We start from the raw sequence: 24,131 nt of genomic DNA on the forward strand, positions 1-24,131 counted from the left end.
GCGATCTCCGAATCCCCCGAGATGGGATTGGCGGCGGCGGCGTCTCGGAAGGTTTTCCGTATCGTGGCTCTCGGCATCGGGGGTTTCGCGACGGAGGCTTTAAGTAGGCGGAAGGGCAGCGTCGGGAGGCCGCACGAGGGCCCCACACGCCAGGGCCGCGCGGCCGAGGGCCGGGCCGCGCCGCCCGTTGTGGTGTCGCCACCTCGTGGCCCCACTTCCTTTCCTCTTCGGTCTTCCGGAAGCTTCGTGGCAAAATAGGACCCCGGGCGTTGATTTCGTCCAATTCCGAGAATATTTCGTTACTAGGATTTCTGAAACCAAAAACAGCAGAAAACAAGAATCGGCACTTCGGCATCTTGTTAATAGGTTAGTGCCGGAAAATGCATAAATACGACATAAAAGTGTGCATAAAACATGTAGATAACATCAATAATGTGGCATGGAACATAAGAAATTATCGATACGTTGGAGACGTATCAGTGACAATAACTTCTAAGATTGTAGATGTGTTATTGCTACTAGGAAAAACAAAAATATTTTATCCATGGGTAATTCTATTGTTTACTTTACACACATTGCTTAATGCGATAATATGTTGCTTGCAACTTAATATTGAAGGGGTTCGGACGATAACCGGAAGGTGGATTATTAGTCATAGATGCAGTTGGATTACGGTCTATGTATTATGTTGTAATGCCCAATCAAATCTCATAGTAATCATCTTGTCATGTATGGTCGATATTCTGTCAATTGCCCAGCTGTAATTTGTTCACCCAACATGCTATTTATCTTTATGGAGAGACACCTCTATTGAACTGTGAACCCCGGTCCTGTTTCCTTTACATTGATAAATTCATCTATTGCAATCCTGTTATGTTTACTGTCTGCAAACATCTCTTTCCATTCGATACGTCTAATCCTTTGTGTTCAGCAAACCAGTAAGATTGACAACCTCACTGCAAGTTGGGGCAAACTACGTTGTTGCTGATGTCGGTAGTACGCCCTGCCACTAGTCAGCTAGCAACACCTTCAGAAGTCACGCCTTTCTCCTACTGGTCGATTAAACATTGGTTTCGTACTGGGGGAAAACTTGCTGCTGTGCTCATCACACCTTCCTCTTGGGGTTTTCCAACCACTTCCACAACAACTGCCAACAAGATTGTCTGGCGTCATCACTGGAGCACCATCAGTAATAGGAACAATACATGACATATGATCATCAATATTAGGTGCACTCTCATGGGAGGGGATGTGGAGGATAGAAGGAGCATAATTTGTTGGCGAAGGAGAGCACCAGCATTAGGATGTAATGATGCAAACGGAAAAATGTTTTCATCAAAGACAACATCACGAGAAATGTAGATACGTCATGTAGAGACATCTAGACATTTGACACCTTTATGGAGAGGGCTATAGCCAAGGAAGACACACCATTTGAAACGAAAAGCAAGTTTACGTTTGTTGTAAGGACGAAGGTTAGGCCAGCAAGCATAGCCAAAAGTTCGAAGGGCATCATAGTTTGGTGTAACATTAAGGATGCGTTTAGTAGGAGTAGCAAAAGTCAAGAACCTTACTACGAAGTAAATTTATGAGAAATTGGTTGTGAGAAAAGCTTCATCCCAAAATTTTAGAGGTATGGAGGCATTGGCAAGCAATGCAAGACCCACTTCAACTATATGGTGGTGTTTTCTCTCGGCTGAACCATTTTGTTGGTGAGCATGGGGGCATGAGACATGGTGTGTGATGCCAAATTTTTGAAAGAAACCATTAAGTTTTTCATACTCACCCCTCCCAATCAGTTTGCATAGTGACAATTTTCCTATCAAACTGCTGATAGTTTATAAAGGCTTGATAAACATCAAAACATTTCCTAAGTAAATCGATCCAGGTGAACTTGCTAAAATCATCAATAAAGCTTACATAATATGCATGTTTCTCAACAGAAAGAGGAGCAGGACCCCATACATCAGAAAAAACTTGCTCCAAGGGAGTAGTAGAAACACTAGTGGACATCGGATATGGTAGCTGGTGGCTGTTGGCTAACTGCAAGGATCACAAATGTATGGAGTACTTTCTGGGGTATAAGCTATTTTATTCCTTCTAAGAACTTGTTGATGCATGTAAAATGCATGCATAAACTTTGCACTTTATTGCAGGATATTAACACATATTTGCATATTATATAATGTTATTCCCATGTTATATGATGTTTTAGGGGATTTTCTAAACAATCCCCTCTCCTCCGGTTCTAATATGTTTGGCAGGAAATGCCTCTTTTTAGTGTTTTTGACTTTACAGGAGCTACGGGACTCGAAAAAGGGCATGGTCAGGGCCACGCTTCGGAAATTTAGAGACGGACAAAATGAGCTACAGTGGACCATCAGGAGGTCAACGGGCTAGGAAAGAGGGCTTCTGGCACGCCCACCCCCTTTGCGCGCGCCACGAGGGTCATTTCCCACCTCGAGCGTCCGTTTCGCCTCGATCTTTCGTGAACCGACTTCTTTCGACCTAAAAACCACTATATATACGACCCCACCAGGGTTTCGTTGAGGCTACCATGGCGGCGATCAAAATCACATAAACAGAGAGTCAGCAAGCCGCCGCCGGCGGAGATCAGCGGGGGAAACGCTGCCGGGATCAGATAGCTTTATAGAATAGATAGCTTACCTTCAGCTCCTAGTGGGTTCGACACTGAAATAATTATCGAATTGTACTGCGGTGATCCCCTGCACTTGGGGTTATCACTTGCTAAACCACAAATGAAGATGGATGTCCTAAACGGCGATGCCATGTAGATGATGATGGCTTTATTGTGATGAATGCATGCCTGGAAGTCTCATTGAACCTGAGCACCAAAGGATAGAGACCACCATAGCAAGGGCCTCTAAACATAATTCTTCGTGTTGCTTGGTCCTTGATTAAGAAGAAGAAGAAATGATGTAACTCAATAAAGACATGATTATCAAGAATAAATTTATGAAAAGATAGAAGGCTTTTAGATGCACTAGGAACATGGAGAATATTCTTGAGATCAAAGGAACCATGAGGAGTTCGCAAAATTGAATGACCAATATGACTAACATTCATACTTATGCCCTCAGCAGTGCGGACACGATCATTCCCATTGTACTTGTTGTGTGTGGAAAGCTTGTTTAGCTCGGCGGTGATACGATCGGTGGCCCCATGTCGGAGTACCAGTTAGTGTCGACACCATAGGAAGCAGCTATGTGAGCACCTTTGTCACCACGATCACCATCATCCTTCTTGTCATCTGAGTATCGCCACCAGCAGTCCCTCGCATGATCACCATGGCTCTTGCATATCTGACATTTGGTGTTGACATAGGGAGTAGGGACATGATCAGGGCAACGGCCACCACCATCGGAGCGACGGTAACGATCACCACCTCCATCACGGAGGCCATTATGATGCCTGTCATCACGACGGTCATCGCGACGATCATGGCGCTCATCACGGCGCCAACTGCCATGGTCATCATCACGGCGGTCACAGTAGCCACCATCACCACCGCGCAGAGGAGAGCGTCCACGTGGAGGGGAGCGTGCATGCGGAGGAGGGGTGCGCCCGCGCGGGCGGTAGTCTCTGTCGCGCTTGGCGACATTGGACGAATAAGAAGGGGAGCTAGCGGGCTCCTCCACACCATTACGCATGTCGTAGGCGTACAACTGGTCATAGAGATCATCGAGGGATGTCCCCGGGTTGCCAAGGGCAGTCAGCTCAATAGCGAAGCCCTTCATCTTTTTGAAATATGCATCCGCCGACATGGACAATTTCTTGGTGTCGTGAAGCTGGCCCCGAAGGTGCAGGACCTTGGACCTCGAGGCAGAGGCGAACATGGCAGTGATAGCTGCCCACGCCTCGGCGGTGGAGTCCATGCCGATGACATGAGAGAGGATGTCCGGTGACAACGAGTTCAACAAGAACCGAAGCACCTGCTGGTCTTGTGCCATCCATACACCATAGGCAGGGTTGGGCACCGTGATCTTTTTCTTGTCTGCATCTTAAGCCTCAAGAGTCTTGGGCGGCGCGCGGTTGGTGCCGTCGAGCATGCCCATAACATCAGCTCCGCGGAAAGCAGGGAACACAAGAGCCTTCCACAGAAGAAAGTTGGATCTCGTGAGGTGTTGGGCCAGCGGGTGCACCAAGGGCAGCGGCCAGAGCGGTAGTTGAGGTTGAGGAGCTCATGATGACGATCTAGGGTTTGTGGAAAGCGGCAGCAGTGGCCGGAACAGCGACGGCGACGGCGATCTAGGGTTTTGGGGTTGTGGGTTATTGTAGGCGGCGGTGACAGACTGGCTGTGGAGGCGGCATATCGTAGGGTTTTTGGATCATGAGCAGTGGCGGCGACAATTTTATGTGTGTCTAGGGTTGTAGATTGTAGGTCGTGAGCAGTAGGCTGCGGCGGCGCTGATTTTGGTTGTGACGGCGGCGGCGACTGATGACACCGGCGGCGGTGGGATCGGCAGCTAGGTCAGGGATAGAGGAAGCTTTGATACCATATTGATGTTTGTGGGCTGTAACGAACGATGCGTGGAGATAGCATCGGTTTCGTGTTAATATATGACCTCAAAGGGTAGACGTACATCCTATCCAAGCATATCCATACACAGCCGGTACGGTATACAAACACAAGAGAAAGACCTATATTACATTGTCTAACATACGCATTCTATATATAGCTTTCTTCATTCCAGCTGCCCTGCAGTTTGTACTTTGTACTACGTCATCGTGGAAGACTCGCAGCCGCTTAAGTGATGGACCAGTTCAACGCCACACCGGCCATGGAAACTTGTCGCCGATCTCGCTATCTGTATTCTTTGAGTCTTTTCTTTCCCTGATGCCGCGATCATTATGTCTGTGTCTCTGCCGAGATCATATTAATTCCTACCTCTGCCATAGTGCCATGTTATAATGCTATTCACTTTCGTTCAAATTTGATAGGCTCTCAGCTCGCCTGATAATTTGACGGAAGGGGTCGACCATGTCGCTGATCATTGCCACTTTTGCAGTCCTTGCTGTTAGCTTCAGCCCTGATCCGTGTGCAGCAGCGACGGCGGACGCTGTCTCGGCACGGCAGCTGCTGCGGGGCAACGACACGATGCTCTCGGCACATGGCAAGTTCAAGGTGGGCCTTTTCAGCCCGGCTGGCAGCTCCGGCCGGTTCTACCTCGGGATCTGGTACGGCAACATCCCCGTCCAGACCGTCATCTGGGTCGGCAACCGCGCGAGTCCCCTGTCCACTGTCGCCTCCGCCGAGCTCCGGGTGTCCGCCGACGACGGCAACCTCGAGCTCGTCGGTCTCGCCAGCGCATAGTCGTCCGTGCCAGCCGTCGTCTGGTCGTCGAACATGTCCTCCAAGTCTCTGTCGTCGTCGCCGGGATCAAACACCGCGGTAATCCGCGACACCGGCAACCTAGTTCTTCTCGACGGCGGCAACTCCTCCAGCGTGGTGTGGCAGAGCTTTGACCACCCGACGGACACGCATGTGCCCCAGGCGTGGCTTGGGGAGAACAAGCTCACCGGCGAGTACCAGACGCTGACGTCCTGGCGGAACGCCCAGGACCCTTCGCCGGGGATGTTCTGCGAGACGGTGAACCCCGACGGTAGCAGAGAGTTCTTGCTCATGTGGAACCGGTCCCGCACCTACTGGCGGACCGGTGTCTGGACGGGCCACGTCTTCGCCAGGCTGCCGGAGGCCACCACCAACGTCCTGTTCAACGATACGTACATCGAGACGCCGGCATACCGGAGCGTGATCCACACGCTCTACAACAACGCGACCATCACGCGCCTGGTGCTCGACCTCACCGGCCAGATCAAGCAGTGCATCTGGGTGCCCGCTAGCCAGAGCTGGCAATGCTTCTGGGCAGCACCCACCGTGCAGTGCGACGTCTACGCGCTCTGCGGCTCGTTCGGCGTATGCGACCAGAGGAGCCAGCCGCCGTGCCGATGCCCGCCCGGATTCGCGCCAGCGTCGGAGCGGAGCTGGACGCTCAGCGACTGGAGCGGTGGGTGCCGCCGGAGCTCGTCGCTCACGTGTGCGCGCAACGGGTCGACCACTGACGGTTTCCTCACTCTCAATGACGTCAAACTCCCTTACGACTCTCTTGCCGTTGGTGCCGCCCAGAGCGAATCAGAGTGTGAGTCTGCTTGCTTAAAGAACTGCTCTTGCCAGGCCTACACCTTCTCCGGTGGCAGGTGCGCCGTCTGGCACGGCGAGTTCCACAACCTTGAGCAGCTGTACGCGGACTCCAGCATCTCCGGGTCAGACATGTACCTCCGGCTTTCAGAATCAGGACTGCGAGATATGCGCAGCGCAGACAGGAGGAAAAGGGGAAGAACGTTGTGGCTTGTTCTTGGCATCACATTGGCCGGTGTTGCAGCATTGGGCGCGTCGTTATTGCTAACCTGGAGGTTTCTTCTTGCCCGGAGAAATATGTCAAACGAGAAGGGCTCCTCCTTGGCCGTGTACAGCTACGGCGACCTCCGCGCCGCTACGAAGAACTTCTCGGAGCGGCTGGGCGGCGGTGGATTCGGCTCGGTATACCGCGGTGTCCTGAAGCAGAAGCACATGGGAGACAACACGAGGACCCAAGTGGCAGTGAAGAAGATGGAAGGTCTCTGGCAGGGCGACAAGCAGTTCCGGACAGAGGTGAGCACGCTGGGGGTCATCCAGCACGTGAACCTCGTCCGGCTCCTCGGGTTCTGCTCGGCGGGAGACGAGAAGATGTTCGTCTACGAGTACATGCCCAACGGCTCACTCGAGAGCTACCTCTTCGGCGGCGACAGCAGCTCATGCCCGAGCTGGCACGACCGCTACCGCATCATGCTGGGCGTGGCGAGAGGGCTACTGTACCTGCACGACTGCTGCCGCGAGTGCATCATACACTGCGACATCAAGCCAGAGAACATCCTGCTGGACGAGGATATGTCTCCGAGGATCGCCGACTTTGGGATGGCGAAGCTGGTCGGGAGAGATTTCAGCCGCGTCCTGACGACAATGCGGGGCACCATCGGGTACCTCGCGCCCGAGTGGATCTCGGGGCGACCCATCAGCGCCAAGGCGGACGTGTACAGCTACGGGATGGTGCTCTTCGAGCTCATATCGGGACTACGCAACACCGAGTACTACGGGCATGGCGATGGCGGCACTGAGGTGGAGGCAGCGGGGTCGTCAAAGTTCTTCCCCGTGTGGGCTGCGGGGAAGGTCGTGGAAGGGGAAGTTGGCCACGTGGCTGACCCGCGGTTGTGCGGTGACGTGCAGGATGAGGAGCTGGAGCGCGCGTGCAGGGTGGCGTGCTGGTGCATCCAGGACCAGGAGGCGCACCGCCCAACCATGGCGCAGGTCGTGCAGGCGCTGGAGGGCGTCGTCCACGTCCACGCTCCGCCGGTGCCGCGATGGCTGCACCACCTCGTCACACTCACCTGATTCCGCACGCCGGACGTTCCTACAAATGAATCATGTTTTATTGGAGGCAGAACATCTGTTACACGTCAAGCACTTTTAGTCTTTTACAAGAAAAACTAGCAAGCCTGTAGCGCGGCAACGCACCGCGCCCGTAATTTCTCTAAATAAAAGATGCGATGAAGAAGTAGTATCTATTTGCTGGAGCCACTGTAAAAGAAGGTGATAGTGTATGTTTTCTACACTACTTAAAAAGGACGAAGGTATTCCCTCTTCTGCCATTACGTATTACTTTTCGTCGTTTCGGGTTCATCCGACGGGAACTGCTCTACGCCGACCTGGTCGGCGCGTGCGAGGTGTCGCACACCCCAGCGACCAGGTCGGGTAGTTTGGGCCGCGGCCCATGAGCTCAGGTACGTTTTTTTTCTTCTTCTCTTTCTTCTGTTTTTTTCTGTTATTAATATTTTTCTTTTTCAAAATCTAACATTTTTTATGAAATTATTTTTCAAGATTTTTTTTCAAAATATGAACATTTTTAAATTCAACAGTTTAAAATTTGAATGATTTATATTTTGAATATTTTTCAAAATTTGAACATTTTTCACGTTTGAACGGTTTTTTAATTTAAACGGTTTTTAAATTTGAACATTTTTAATGTTTGAACAATTTTTAAGTTTGAACGATTTTTAAATTTGAACATTTTCCATGTTTGAACATTTTTTTAATTTAATTTTTTAAAATATTTCTATTTTTCGAATCTGAAAAATGAAAGTAAAAAAAGAAAACAAAAAACGAAAAGAAAAACGAAAACAGAAAAAAGAAAACAGGAAAAAATAAGAAACAAAAAAGAAAAGAAAAATCGAAAAAGGAGGCAGCCCGCACCTAACTGGGCCGGCCCGTACCGCGCGCGGGGTGTGCGGCGCGCGGTACGCGCCGACCTGGTCGGTGTATAGGGTTTGCCTCGTCCGACTGCCTTGCTTCACCGCACGAGCGTGCACATGGGCCAAAGCCCAGCCCAGCGAAACCCGCTTCCTCCTTTCCCTTGTTCATTCAGTCGTCACTCTGGCTTGGTCCCGAGGAAACCCAAACCCTATCCGTACCACCACATCCCCTGCCTGTGCCCCTTCACCACCGTCGCCCCTGGCCGATAACCACACACGAACCAGACCACGTCTACCGACCACGTCTGGTTCTGGCTCAAATTCAATCGAGGACCGCGAGGATCGGCCGGCAGGAGCCCTGGCGGAGTGGAGCGCAGCGCCACCCGTGGACTGTTTTCCTTTGTGAGCAATTCAATTCTCCATCTTTGTAAGCTGCCATGGATACATATCTCCCCCGCCACATGGATAGTCTCGATTGGGGATGGGGCGACATGGGGACGAGGGACCGCAGGTTTGAATCGGGGGCGAGCTCGTAGGTGCGGCGGCCCCGATCGGGCGCGGCATGCGTGAATTAGAAGGAGGCGCCGCCGATTTCAGGTCAATAGCCACGATCCACGACAACTCCCGATTTGGCTTTGACTCGAACTGCTTGCGAGAAGCCATACATGATAGCCTATCAATCTCCTGCCGTCTATCTCTGCCGTCTCTCTCTCTACTTCTGATTTACTACCATAAACAATTCACTGCCCAAGTCCCCGGCCGGCCGGCGCGTATTCACTTCAAGTGAATGCCACTGCCTACGAGTGACCTCAGGTCAGAGTCTGAACTATTTTTAAGCACTCTGTATTTCGATGTGGTGATGAGATCACAAGTAAAATACGGTTACCCTGTCGTACTTGCCCTAAAGGGTAAGAGTACTTCTCATACACATTTATCTCACCTTGAACGCTTGGTTCTTTTGGTAAGTTCAGGAGATCTTAGTCAACAACAATGGTATTGGTTGTACATTGATTATTGTATCTGTTGATATGTCTGTAGTCGACTACAACATACTGTTTTGTTTTGCTTCTCTTGTATTGCAACTCCAGTCCCAATTTTATAGTAGAGATGACACTGAATCATTAGACATTTGGGCCGCCAGAAAATAACATCTGAATTCCTGCTACATAATTAACAATTTAACACAGGTTAATGAATAGATGCATCTGACAAGTAGTGATGACTACGACATATGGTAACCATGCGAGCATATTGTCGAAGTGTTTTGTTTTAGTTTTTAAAACAATATTAAAGTGAAATAGATTAAGTAGCAAAGTAAACTGTTATGTAGCATGCATCAATTTCTTAAATTCAATGGAAATATGTTGTTTTAGATGGGGTGATAGAATAGTATATGCTCTGAATTATTGTCCTTGCATAAATATTTGTTGCAATTATAGTAATTTTAATACTCCCTCCGTCCATAAGTAGATGTCTTAGAGTTGACTTCTATTTATGGACATTACTAATACTATGCAACTCATGAAATATCTGGATTTTTTTAGTAACCTGGTAGAGGCACCGCGGAATAAGACCATATAAATGGCTAATAACATTGTTGGGATTTTGGCATGGCTGGTGAAAGTTTTACGTTTTTCTATGGATTCGCGTATAGTGATTTGCTTGTTGCACTATTACTACTATTAGCTATTTCCCCACATTACTAAAATGTTCCTATCTAATGGTTTTGTTTTGTTCGGTCTCATTTTCAGGTTCATTTCTTTGGAAAATTCTCGGATATGTGGTTCTTATATATTGGTTTGGGAAATCTACACCTGACATTTTGCAATGGCTAATGGTGAGGATAGTTTCTTCAATTTGATATCCCATTCCTTAGTACTTTAATATGTAAATAGCAAATGGGAGGGCATCAACTCTACTCACTCTTTGTAGAGAAGAGTATCTTCGTCAATGTGCCAAAATTGATCGGGAAATGCATTTCTTGATTCATGGACATTCACAGTCACCACAGACATTTGGATCAGCGGCAGGCCCAAGGCGGCTGCAGCAAGGGCGTCCACGTGCCTGACCTATCTCTTAAGGTTTGCTCCATCTTGAATTCTCTATGCCTTATATTACTTGATTTATTATGTAAGAATTTGTCTGTAATGGATTGAGTACAATTATGTTCAATACAATTGCTCCAGGCAAGCTATAGTTTCTAAACTGGATTGGATCAGCGACCCGAGGGCAGGAGGCAGAAGGAGGTCTGCTTGGTGTTAAAGGAGAAGAGATGGCACGGTGGAGAGCAAGGGGCCGGTCGATGCTGAGATAGACAAGGAGTGCAGGGTTGGCATGGAGCTGAACAACAAGGTCATGCTGCACAACTGTAGTCACACAAGGTGCATCAAAGTGCTATCATCAATGGTTAGAACCAGAACCGAATCGCTTTAATTTTTCTACCATGTTGAATCAGAGCACATATGTTTTGTTTAATGCGAGTTCTAAATGTAGCGTAGCCCATGCTTCATTTTGGTCATGTTAAGTGCTCAAAGGACTGGTTATGAAAGTGATTTCATGTCCTATTTTGTTACCACACACCCATTTATTGTGCGTTGGTTTTAAATTTTATCTTTCGAGATAGGAGCTAGGGAACTAATTCTGACGTGAAACCTGACTGACATGTATTAAATGGTATAAAAGAAAGCAGATAATGAAACATATGATATTTCAGTGATACAAATTACAATGATTCTACGATGAACACGGTATCGGTCATTTTAGATCTGTTGAAACGCACATGCGTATTTTCCATGATATAAATATCACTTGTTTTCTACTTTTGTCACTCAAATGTTTCCCAAACAAGTTCCTATTTCTGAAGAAAAAAATGTGTGGGGTTCGGAATTAGTATTCAGAGTGAAATGTTCATATGATCATTAGATTCTACTAAAGCTCTCTTACTTCTCTTAGGTGAAAAGTTGCTACTGTTTGAGGAACAGATTAATATTATACCTTCACAGTAAGGCATAGTCAATCTTATTGCAACAGGCATAACAAACAAGACTTGAGTTGATCTCTATTGCAAATATATCATCTTATTGGTTATCCATTCATATATAGTTGTGTTCAGCCGATCATGCATTAGTAGCCAGAGAAAAACCTTGAGTTTAGGCAGAGCTTTAGAAGACCAAATTGCATTAAGAGCTTCATCTACAGGAACTTGCCCAAACAGAAATTTATAGTAGTTGGATGGAGTGTATTTAGCTCCCAACACAAGGGCCCTCTGGTCCAATGTAGAACCATCAATGTTTGTTGTCTCCACAAGCTGGATCACCTCCTGGAGTTCTTGGAACTCTTCAAGAGAGAGTGGTAGAGAGAAGCAAGAGGTGAAAACTTTAAAACTACCTCCAATTCTATAAGTTTATTAGGAAGTTTTCTGACAAAAGTCAACTATAGCATGCTGTCATATATGTGGATAGACTATTGCTTGCTTTCTCTCATATATGAGCGAAATTGATTGCTTGCTCTCCTATGCATTGTTGCCTATGGAGCTTAAATAATTTGATGGCAACTTTAAAACTATAGAAAAGAATCTTCTTGATAAATTGTGAAATATATGTGAGAAGTAATTTAACAAACTTATAATGCTTAGTGAACATGAATAGTTTTGTGCGGGTTTCCTTTACCCTCTTCTTCCTGCTCTACTACTATTACTCTGTTAGGACCATGACTTTGGTTCTAGCAAAAACTACAACTGAACAGATCACTGAAAGCCAGGGTTTGCCGATAGACAATGTACATGATCTGTAAAATTTTGAACTGCAGTCCTACTTCCTTCGAGAATAGGTTCATCATATCATATCTAATGTTATCCCCTATAATTAAGAATGAATTAGGTAACATGCTTTCACAGTAGATAAGAACTGAGTTGCAATTCTCAAGTACTTACCTCTGCTAGCAACTTCACTTAAATATTGCAGCTATTTGTTCGCCAAAAATAATTTAAGTTGCTCCAAAAACTACAGCAGAGATGAAGGTCAGCAGGACGGCTGCTACGGTCCCAGCTTGATATTAGTTATTTCTAAAAAAGTATAAGTTTTTCCTAGATTCAAGTCCATCATGTCATATTTTACAGGTATCAGCCAAACATAAGTTGATTTAAATATGTTATCTTAACCATTTTTAATGGCGTCTCATAAATGGATAGGACGCACCAACCGAGAGGAAGCATTTGAACCAAAGCTCCTCATAGCAGAGATGCATGGTCAGCAAAAGAATAACGAGCAAACATTCTCGTTTGGTGATATGCATTTCTTACAAGTGTAATAGAAGCTGTGAGTTGAGCTACCATCTGATCCAGGTGAACAACATCTTCATCCAGTTACCTACTTTCAGTACACCAATTGTTTTTGGTTGAACATTTCTAAAATGTAACTTCTCCGGCAATTTGTCCTTGAATACAAAAAAAAAACTTATGCATGTGTAACTTTTTTTGTTCAAACTCTTCGATGATTATGCTTGAGATGAGTTTCTAAAATGTTCAGAGAAGCTGACTTTTTTTTTTGGCACACGGTTCTACTGAAGGGAATGAGTTTATTGAGGCCAAGAAGAAGAGTACAGATTGTAAGCTGCTCAGGTGCAGCTGAGTTGTGCATCACAACAGTCGACAGGTAACCTCTCAATACTTCTACTAATACTATTAGATATATTTTATAGTTTTACTTCTCCAAGTAATTTCAATGCACTTTCTACTAATACTTAAGAGTGATGAAGTTGCATTTTCTCAAGTCTTGGTTTGTTGATTAGGCATATGGTTTCGGTCCAAATATAAGGAAATCCTAAAATTATTTTTTAGGTTCCTTTCTGCTTCAGCATCACAAAATTGTTAGATTTCTTTTTGAAATTGCAATGTAATTAGGAAAACAACAATACATTCTGTTTTAGGGAGATAGTAACAATAAGTTCATTTTCATAAATCCATACAATTAGTTTTGACTTTTTTTTAATGAAATTCATGGACAAGGAATAGCAAAAGAAGTATAATGAAAAGAAGGCTGGAGTTCCATTTGTGATGATCCTAAGGAGAAGTAGTACTTATTTTCTGCTCTGTACTGTAAGCGAGGAAGGGCTTAGAGCTCCTGGCGTGGGCGATGACGACCAGATCTCAGTGGTGTTTCTCCTGCTTACAACGTGGCTGATTGCCTGACTGCCAGAACATGAGGTCCACAAGATTTGTGTCGCCGTATCACTGGTGTTTATTCTTACAAGTATGCTTCAGTGATTATGGTGGACTGATAATGCTTGTACCATGTGTAGATTAGGCTACTGGAGTTCTAAATGCTATCGTCAAGTGACATTTTCATCTCCAGTTTGCCGTTAACATTTTGTCCCAAAATTTCATGTTTGTTTCCCTTTTTTCTCAGTTTCCTTCAGGCTTATAATTTAGGTAATACATCATCTTTTTTTACCCTTTTCACTAGAAGAATGATGAGGGCTTCAATCTGCCGTTGAAAAAAGCAATGATTTGATAAAGATGCGCGAAGTCCAGACAAGATAGCAATGACGGTGCAAAACAAAGTGCGGGGAGCCGGGGACAACAAAATTAGGTAAGTTCGCAATGGTGGTAGAGAAGATGTATGTGAGGGTGGAAAACAAGCAGCAATCAGAAAAAGAATTCGGGCACCCATGTACATAACAACGTCCGTTAGAGAAAAAACTAGAGAAATATATGTATGCTTGTTGCTACTTAGTTGGAATTTGTATATGCACTTATTAAGTAATTAAAATAACTTTTGTACATGATTTTTTTCCCGTGGCAACGCACGGACATTTGTACTAGTCGAAATAAAAGAGAGACGGTGAATGATGGAGTATTTTTTAAAGTAGATCGTCGTAGTAATTTTCATCGATAAATGAGAATGGCTAACAATACACCATTTTTCTTCTTCGGAATGCCATAGAACGTACTTGTTTTTAAAGAAATATGGTAGGAAAAATCTCTATACTATTTTTCTAAAATGATAATAAGCCAAATTTGCATCCCTAGGAACATGATCCTAGGTGACTGGGTTGTACATCCACTCTCCTAACCATATAGAACGTACTATTGACAAATGGTTCAACACTTTTTCCCAAGCAAACTAGAATAGAATGTACCGTTGAAATACTGGAGGTAAAGATAAAAGAGGCACGGAAAGCTTTGGCGCGATGACACGATGCATCGTAAGTTGATTATGGGGCCAACAATACAAGAAGATAATAACAATTTCTCCGAGTAAAAGAGATGACGGATAATGATGTATGTTTTTTGGAATAAAAGAGGGCAATAAAAAGGTCGAAATATATTTATCCCGACTGAAAAAGGAAGCTTTGGCGCGACAACACGACCCACCCATTGGGGAAACGTGGGACAATCAATAAAAAAATTAGTAATATTTTCCTGAATAAAAGAGGTGACGAATAATGAAATATTTTTATAGTTTTGCTCAAATAGTTTTGCAAAATGCAACTGGCATGGATGTACGAAATGTATTTTTTTTGTCACAAAGAAGAGATAATAAAACATCTTTTCTTCTAGTGTCTGTTTGCGAGGTCTATATGGTCAATCATTTAGAAAGGTTCTACCATATACGGGGTGAGAGCGATTGCAAACATTTCAGAAATTGGCTAAACGGGTGGATTCTAGGTTCAAGTTACTTACCAGGGTGAGAGCTATTATCGTCTTATGGTCGCTATGGCTATGTAGGAAGGATAATGTTTTAAATTATAAAAATTCTTCTCTTATGTAGGTCATCTATCGATATACGATTTTACTCCGTTTATGGTCGTCGCTTCACGGTTGGAGGACGCGACGAGGGATATTTTTTCCCAACATGGGTGGTAGCGTGACCTTCGGCTGGATCCACCTAGCTAGTCTTTTATCTTCCATGAACTTTGTTGTCTTTTTCGAACATCAGTGTGGTTTGTAACAAATTTTGGTGCGGTTGTGTGCACCCTAGCTATGCACAGGCCGGGTCCATTACGTTAAGTAATAAAGTGCCCATTTTCGAAAAAATGGTCGTCGCACCTCTCTACGGAGGTGTCTACACCGTTGGAGGATACGAAGCACGTTGATGTCAAGTACCATTATGTTCGCGACATCGTTGCACAAGGTAAACTAAATGAATGCAAGATAAGTACTCATGATAATCCTGCTGATATGATGACAAAGCCGGTTCATGTTTCCAAGTTTGATCTTTGCTCGAGCTTGGTTGTATAAATGTTTAGCCCAAGTGGTTGTTGCGCCAGCAAGTGTTTTTCTTTGTTGTTCAGGAGATTGTTGAAGGTCATGCTACAAGATGGAATTTATCCCGAGGTTAAGTTTGTTATATTAGGATCCAAATTCATATACTAAAGAGATGCTAACTTCTGACGAGCGGAGCGAGACCCGTCGCTGGTAGGCTTGGGACGAAATAAACGAAACAAATTTTAGAGTTCTATAATTTCTACAAGTTGTACCCATCCGGTGAGGGCGGCCAGGTAGATTGGCCGAGAAGGAGGTGAACTTGGTGCAGCAACGAAGGCATACACCATACACATGTGATACCCGCGCATGATGGTCGTCATTGATGCTATGATGGTGGCTGCAAATCACGTTGGAATTTCCGACATCTAAAATTGTTGAATTTGTAGTAGTGGCAAGAACACCAAGATGGAGGAAACTAAATCACGTATAGATCTCTGGTGCAGCTCCAGTACTTAAAGGAAAGCTGTTCCATCGTTACTTCTACAAAAAAAATCAAACAGAAAATAAAGAGGGAGAACAAAACACGTCAGTTTCTTTAGAAATTACTCTAGTGGGGGGGAGATGAATAGGAACAGAAGACGCGTGTGGAGGAGACAAAAGGGCCACAACGCACGACATGAGCTCCGAAGAAAAGATGCATGAAGTTGACACTTTTGAAACCTGGTGATGTGGCCGAAGGAAAATACAGGAAAATCAAGTAAAATCTGAAACTGACATGGCATGCCAACTAATCTGAAACTGAAGGAAGTGATGTGACCTTCTTGCATGTTGAGAGAAATACGGTAGTCGGGGCTCCTATTTAGGTATAGAAGATTTGTAGGCTTTTTTGTTGTTGGGCTGCTAGAGTAATGGGCCTGACATCTTTTGGACGAGGGCCAAGGTGCTGCTGTTATGGGATCGATTTTTCATCTAGTTTTTTTCTATATTTTTCTACTCCTTCGAGCCACAATAAGTATCGATGTTTTAGTTTAAATTATTGACACTTATTATGGATCGAAGGATGCCATTTTGCCTCTCTTTTCTCTTTTTTGTGAGTACTCACGTATAGTCGCACAATTGCCTATACATGTGTAATTAAAAATCTATTTTTTAAAGTACGATTACATATATATATATATGAGTAATTTGAAAAAGTTTTATATTTTTTACTCCCCCCGTTTCAAAGAATAAGGTGCCCTCCGTTTCAACATCGATAGAGGCCGTTGCTCACCCCTAGGGCAATGAGGAGGTGCCCCGCGCAAGCGACGAGGAGGAAGATGGTGAGCACCAGCGGGCACAGCACCTTGTACCTCGACAACATGTGCTCTCACCGAACCCGGTCACCACGTGCCTCACGTAGTTCTAGATGCTGACCAGGGACACTAGCGTGGCGATGCTGCACTGTGGGTGCGCCAGGGACTGCCCGATCTGGCCCATGTTGTCGATCGCCGTTAGGGTTCCGCCTACGTTGTTGCATTAAATATTGTTGCCATAGACCAGATTTCCTGTAGTGTCTGTATGTATGTATGACTTGTATATGGTATGCTTTTGTATTAGGCATAATCCTAACTGTATATATGTAATACCACAATGATATATAAAAGGCTGCTCTGATACCATGTTGACTGCTTTGAGTATCCCCTCCATATTGATCTCCATTCTTTCATAGGTCGATCTAGAACTAACTTAATTATCTGTATAAAACTAGTGAAAAGGTTTTTAAAAAAAAGTCTTGCGTGAATGTAACATGTGAACACGCTACTTCCTCCATTCACAATTACTTCACGTTTTTGGTTTAGTTAAAGTTAAACTTTGTAGAATTTAACCAAATATTTAGAAAAATATTAACAATTGTACTCCCCCCGTTTCATGAAAGTCATATACATCCAAAATTTGACAAATCTCAGAAAACCTTTGTGAAGCGGAGAGAGTAATATAAAATCTATTGTATTAAAATCGTGATTAACTAAATTTTGTATTATATGTATTTAGTATCACGGATATTGATATTTTTCCCTACAATTATAGCCAAATTTTGAAAAAATTAAGTTTAACTAAACTCAGAACACGAACTAAATAAAAACGGAGGAAGTAATGAAAGATTGTGTGTGATGGTATCTGAATCCTCGGGATCACGCGTTGCGGCAGTGTTTTGGTACTCTACCTAAAGTCCCGGACGTCGGACTAATCTTAATCAGTTCGGCTTGCCCGTCGATGTCAGTTGTGAACTGAAGGCCCAATTGCCCCCAAATCCTTGCCAACACCACGAATGCTGTTGACTGCCGGCCGCTGCGAGTCTCTATCGTCCAAGAACGGGAATACTAGCTAGTCGGTAACCACATGAACCGGCCATCTTAGTCAGCAGCGCGTCCCATTCTCTGACTGGTCGTGAAAGCTGAGTACGTGGTAATGCAGCATTCTATTCTGTTTACGGTAACCTCGGAGAAAGGGTAGCTAAAGTCAGTCAAGAGCTCCAAAATACTAGCTACACCATTTTCGTTTAGCTTGTCGTTCATATACTACGTATGCGGTATGCGGTATGCGGAATCTGGTTTGACTTACCAGTAACCAGTGTAACACGCTGTATCCTATGCTGAGCACGATTTGCAATCAAGACAGTGTACAATCTTTCGATTTTAACCGTATGATTTCACTCATGGATCTGTAACACAACTATTTTGACTCCACCAATCTCTCACACTCTGGAATTACTACTTAGTCGACGAACCAATCTTACTGTCGAGGGCGTCGGCGCCGTCGCTGCCAGAAGAAGCAGGATCCTTCGCCTTGGCAACACCGGCGCCGTTCGCTGGTTCTTGCCGCCCATCGGCGCCGGCAGGGGCTGATGACCCTGTGGTAGGCGCCATGGCGACCTCCTTGAACTTGCCGTAGAGGTCGCCGCGGTAGAAGTTCCTGGTCCTCCAGGCGAGCAGCAGCGAAACGAGGGCGCCGAGGAAAGTGACGGCGGCGATGATGTAGAAGGACTCCTGGAAGCACTTGACCCCGACGCAGGTGAGGTCCTTGCCCCTGCGGCCGCCCTGCCTGAGCGCCTCCTCGTCGTACTTGCGTCCGGCGATGCGCACGTTGAGGATGTAGGAGCCGACGGGGCTGGCGACGGCGCCGAAGTTGTAGAGCGTGGAGTAGTACTTGAGCCCGAAGATCTCGGAGATGATGGCGAAGAGCAGCGGCCACTGCGCCCCGAAGCAGAACCCCAGGATCACCGACGCCGGGTAGAGCCCGTTGCTCACCCCCAGCGCGATGAGGAGGTGGCCCGCGCAGGCGACGAGGAGCACGACGGTGAGCACCAGCGGGCGCGGCACCTTGTATCTCGACAGCACGTGCTCGGAAGCGAACCCGGCCACCACGCGCCCGGCGTAGTTCCAGATGCTGACCAGGGACACCAGCGTGGCGATGCTGCGCTGCGGGTACCCCAGCGACTGCCCGATCTGGCCCATGTTGTCGATCGCCGTCAGCGTGCCGCCCACGCCGCAGATGGTGGCCACGAACAGGACGAGCATGTCCACGCTGAACAGCGCCTGCAGGATCGTGTAGTCTTCCCCCCTCGCCGGCGGCCGGAACACGTCCTGGAAGCACGTGGCCGACGTCGATGGCGGCTCGGTGGGCTCGGTCTCGGTGGCGGTGGCGGCTGTCTTTTCGTCGTCTTCGACGGTGGTCACCGCCGGAACGCACTGGGTCGTCGGAAGTGGCGGCTGGAGGTAGTTCCTGAGCTCTTGCCGGACGACGATGACGAGCGGGAAGAAGATGAGGAGGAGTAGCACGATGACGGTGACGTAGTAGGCGGGCTTGGGGAACCCGCGGTCCTCCAGCTCCACCACGTTCATGACGAGCAGGTAGAAGGCGAGCACGATGGATGCGTAGAGGAAGTAGAAGAAGGCCTTGCGTTCCCTCCGGCTCTCCGCCGCGGTGCCCCGGGCGCGAGGCATGATGCGGATGGTCGGGATGAACACCAGCGAGATGGCGGCGGGGAGCCAAGCCATGAGGAGCACGAGGTCGGCGCCGTCGTTGTCGGCGCCGTAGATGGCGCGGTAGAGCTGCGTGAAGATGGCGCCGCTGAGGCCGACGAAGCCCTTGAGCAGGCCCAGCACGACGCCCCGGTCCTCGGGGAAGTTCTTGACGGCGGTGACGAGGGCGCCCGTGTTGGCGAAGGACTGCGAGTTGGCGCCGATGGCGATGTAGACGCACATGAGCCAGACGGGCGGGCGCGCCGTGCGGCCGGTGACGGAGAGGTAGATCATGAGGTAGCCGACGAGGTTCATGCCGGCGCCGCAGACCAGGACGACCCACGGCGGAGTGACCTCGTTGATGAGACCGGGGAGGATGCCGACGTTGGCGCCCACGTCCTTGAAGAAGCTCAGCGTGTTGAGCGTCTGCTGGTCGTACCCCAGCGACGTCTTGATCGCCTTCGAGTAGATACCGAAGATGTACGTGCCGCCCGCCGCCGCCATGATCAGGATCGACGCAAAGAACATGAACCACCGCCCGCGGACGACGTGCGACGCAAAACGCATCGTCGCCATCTCGCGGCGGGCGCCGACGCCCGTGCCGTCGGCGAAAACCATGGCTCGGGTTGGGTTCTTGTTACGCCTACTTCCGTGCTCCAAGCTAAGTGGCCGAACAATTGATAGCCCCAAGCTAGTGTGCTTGTGTACTAGCTGTGGCTATATATGCAGGTTATATGCAGCAAGAGTCCAGGACAGAGTGGTTGTTGAGTGGCCAATGGGAAAAGAAGATTCCCATGTATACTTCCTAAAAAATTCTGGACCGATCACACGTGTACCTGCCAAATATTTGAACCAATAATTGCTCGATTAATATCTACTCCAAATGGCAATACCCGTATTAGGTCGGCTTGGTTGACTCCAAATGCATAAAACACATATACTTCGGGTAAAACTTTCCCAATCTATTCAATTCTACAAATGTCATCAAACCATTTTGTTGAGTAACATATTGTATAGGTATAGGTCCCCGTGTTTTCTCAGGGTTGTACCTGTAATTGTACATGTGTCCGCCTATATATATATATGAGCAGCCGGCCCTATTGGTGTTGTGCAATCTCCAATATCTCGTCTACATGGTATTAGAGACCCTTCGGGTCCTGCCCTAGCCGCCGCCCCCCCCACCCTTGGGCGCCGCCGGCCCCTCTCCTCCCAAACCCTAGCCGTCGCCCCTCCCCGGGCGCCTCTGGCCTCCACCCCAACCCTAGCCCTAGCCGCCGCCCTCCCCACCCCGGGTGCCGCCGGCCCCCTCCCCAACCCTAGCCCTAGCCGCTTCCGCCTCCCACCACCACCACCGCTTCCGCCATGGCCGGCTTCTCCTCCTCCGGCTCCGGCTTCGACTCCTCCCACTCCGGCAGCAGCAACCCCTTCGACGGCCCCTCCATCGCCGTCATCCGCGACATCCCCATCGCCGAGCGCGTGCCGGTGAAGCTCTCCACCACCGCTGCCAACTTCTTCCCGTGGAAGACCTACTTCGGGCTGCTCTTCCGCGAGTATGATCTCCTTGATCACGTCGACGGCACCATCGACCTCCTCGCCATGCTGCACGACCCCGAGTGGCTCGCGATCGACGCCACCATCATCCGCTGGTTCTACCAGACCGTATCCAACGACATCTTTCGCACCGTCGTCCGCAACGGCGACTCCGCCCACACGGTCTGGGCTAAGATCACCGGCCTCTTCACCGACAACAAAATCCAGCGGGTCACTTTCCTCCAGCAGGAGTTCTTCGGCACCCACCAGAACGACCTGTCTCTCGACGAGTACGCTCTCAAGCTGAAGAGCCTCTCCGACGAGCTCCGTAACTTGGAGTTTCCGATCGATGACAAGATCATGCTCTCCACCCTGTCGGCGGGTCTCGGCGAGGATCTCGACAACGCCGCCTCCAACCTCACGCTCCTCACCACGCCCACCTTCGAGCAGGCCGTGGCCTACCTGCGCCTCGAGGAGCGCCGCCTCAAGCATCTCCGGGCTCGGGCGGCCCACACCGCCTTCGTCGCCGGCTTCTCCCGCGGTGCTTCGACTCCCGCGCCTCGCCCCTTGCGCCTCGCTCCACGGGTCCGCCACCGGGCTTCCCCGCAGCCGGTCACCAGGCCGGCCACACCGGCCCCTGGACCGGCCCATCCGGTCACCAGGCCGGCCAGACCGGGCCGTGGACCGGGCAGGCAGCCTCTTCTGGCGGCGGTCGCCGCGGCCGTCGTCGCCGTGGCGGTGGCACTGCTGGTGCCAACGTCCCTACGCCTCGTCCACCTCCGCACACCACTCCTCCGCCGTGGACCGCCGGCCACAATCCGTGGACCAGGGTCGTTCACGCCTACTCCATGCCCGTGCCGCGCGCCCCCTACCCGGGCATCATGGGGCCGCGTCCAGCCACCCACCAGGCGTTCTACGCGGCGCCCCAGCCCGCCCCGGCCTACGCCGCCCCCCGGGCTCGGCCCCGTGGGATCGTGCGCTCCTGACCGCCCTCCAGAGCGCCCCCTCCGCTGGGGTGTATGGTGGCGGTGCCGACTGGTTCATGGACACCGGCGCCTCCGCGCATATGGCTGCGCACCCCGGTAACCTCTCATTTTCTACACCCGCTTCCACTTCCTCTCGCATCATCGTTGGCAACGGTCATGCTCTTCCCATTACTCACACCGGTTCTGTCTCTTTTCCTTCCACTTCCACTCCTCTTTCTCTACATAACGTTCTTGTTTCTCCTGACTTGATTAAAAATCTTGTTTCCGTTAAGTCTTTCTGTCGTGATAACCCTGTGACTGTGGAATTTGACGCTTTTGGTTTTTCTGTCAAGGATGGTCGTGCCCGGATGCTCCTCCACCGATGTGACAGCCCCGGCGATCTCTACCCTGTTGGCGCGGCCTCCACCACCACCGGCCGCCCACTCGCCCTCTCCGCCGGTGTCGACCTTTGGCACGCCCGTCTTGGCCATCATAGCTCCGCCGCTCTGCGTCAAATAATGCAAGGCTTCTCCTTTACTTGTAATAAAACGGATGCCCACTCTTGTGAAGCATGTCGTCTAGGCAAACATGTTCGTCTTCCGTTTAGTTCCTCCTCCACAGTCGCGTCCTTTCCGTTTCAACTTATTCATAGTGATGTTTGGACCTCACCGGTTTCGAGTAATTCTGGTTATAATTATTATCTTGTAATTCTTGATGATTACTCGCATTTTGTATGGACTTTTTGCCAGCTCGCGGCGGGCGCCGACGCCCGTGCCGTCGGCGAAAACCATGGCTCGGGTTGGGTTCTTGTTACGCCTACTTCCGTGCTCCAAGCTAAGTGGCCGAACAATTGATAGCCCCAAGCTAGTGTGCTTGTGTACTAGCTGTGGCTATATATGCAGGTTATATGCAGCAAGAGTCCAGGACAGAGTGGTTGTTGAGTGGCCAATGGGAAAAGAAGATTCCCATGTACTTCCTAAAAATTTCTGATCGATCACACGTGTACCTGACAAAAATTTGAACCAATAATTGCTGGATTAATATCTACTCCAAATGGCAATACCCGTATTAGGTCGGCTTGGTTGACTCCAAATGCATAAAACACATATACTTCGGGTAACACTTTCCCAATCTATTCAATTCTATCAAACCATTTTCTAAAAATTATTAAGATAAAGCACGAACTACAATATAATCAATTTTGAATGGAGTGAGTATTGACCAAGTCTAATCCTTACAAAACACTAATGAAAAAAAAAATACAAACATGCCCAACCGGTGGAATTCATCACCATCTCCGACTTGCACAAGGAGACCTTTTAAATTCCACCAAGAGAAGTAATTGGATGTTGCTAGGGCTAGCGACCCATCGACTTGGAGAAGAAAGCGAAGGCTAGACGAAGAGACCAACCCCATGTGGTGGGAAACCATCCCCGCGCGATCCTATATATCAGTGAGACCACCAATGCCACAACAAACTAAGGTGGAAGCATCATGGTTTAGGACTCCCTCACACAACCAGACGACTCGGATATGGGAAAATAAACCCTCACATGCCCCGCAATGACATAACTAGTGCCGCCGCAAGGGCATATATATGTTCGAAGGTACTTGTGCACAACGTGAACGAGAGGCACCAGCACAACAAAGCCTAACAAACTAGACCAATACTTCGACAAGCGTCAAGATCCATGATATCGCTGCCTCCCGGTGATGGAACCGGCCATTGGAAGCCAGTGAGATAGACGGAGTCAGCCTATGAGGAAGAAGGTTGTGTGGTATCTAGCAGTTTTTTTATAAAGAAAAACAGAGACATCCGACACTCTATGATGGTAAATTTGAGCTAATTTAAACTAGAATTCTAACACTTATTATGGATCGAAAGAAGTATGTTTATCCGCAAGTTGATCACAATGCATGCTGGGAAACACTCATTGTCTAACCTTGATGCAAGAAGAGCATATATACGTGAAGTAAGTGGTGTGCTTACAAGTAAAATCGGTATGCCTCTCCGGAGAATCGGTAAGTTCAACAAAGCTAAGTTCTGAAGTTAACTAGATATCTAGCAGATCGATGAGACGATGACCCTGTCTGTGCATGTACGAGGATTAATTAGGATGT

General features: G+C 48.1%; 1 protein-coding gene, 1 long non-coding RNA gene and 1 pseudogene across 2 annotated transcripts; 2 read left to right on the forward strand and 1 right to left on the reverse strand.

Moving 5' to 3' along the window:
• Window positions 1-5,002: 5,002 nt before the first annotated feature.
• Window positions 5,003-7,450, forward strand: LOC124697007 (annotated as a pseudogene).
• Window positions 7,451-9,013: 1,563 nt separating this feature from the next.
• LOC124700011 lies at window positions 9,014-11,583 on the forward strand. Its single transcript, XR_007001601.1, has 3 exons — window positions 9,014-10,144; window positions 10,240-10,388; window positions 10,494-11,583. It is a non-coding gene; the product is annotated as an uncharacterized LOC124700011 (long non-coding RNA).
• A 6,580-nt stretch (window positions 11,584-18,163) lies between these two features.
• LOC124700012 (protein NUCLEAR FUSION DEFECTIVE 4-like) lies at window positions 18,164-20,192 on the reverse strand. Its single transcript, XM_047232214.1, has one exon. It carries the CDS (start codon window positions 20,131-20,133, stop codon window positions 18,265-18,267), a length of 1,869 nt encoding a protein of 622 aa, XP_047088170.1. The 5' UTR covers window positions 20,134-20,192; the 3' UTR covers window positions 18,164-18,264.
• Window positions 20,193-24,131: the final 3,939 nt, after the last annotated feature.

Source organism: Lolium rigidum, chromosome 3, assembly GCF_022539505.1.
Source record: "Lolium rigidum isolate FL_2022 chromosome 3, APGP_CSIRO_Lrig_0.1, whole genome shotgun sequence".
Lineage (NCBI taxonomy): Eukaryota > Viridiplantae > Streptophyta > Magnoliopsida > Poales > Poaceae > Lolium > Lolium rigidum.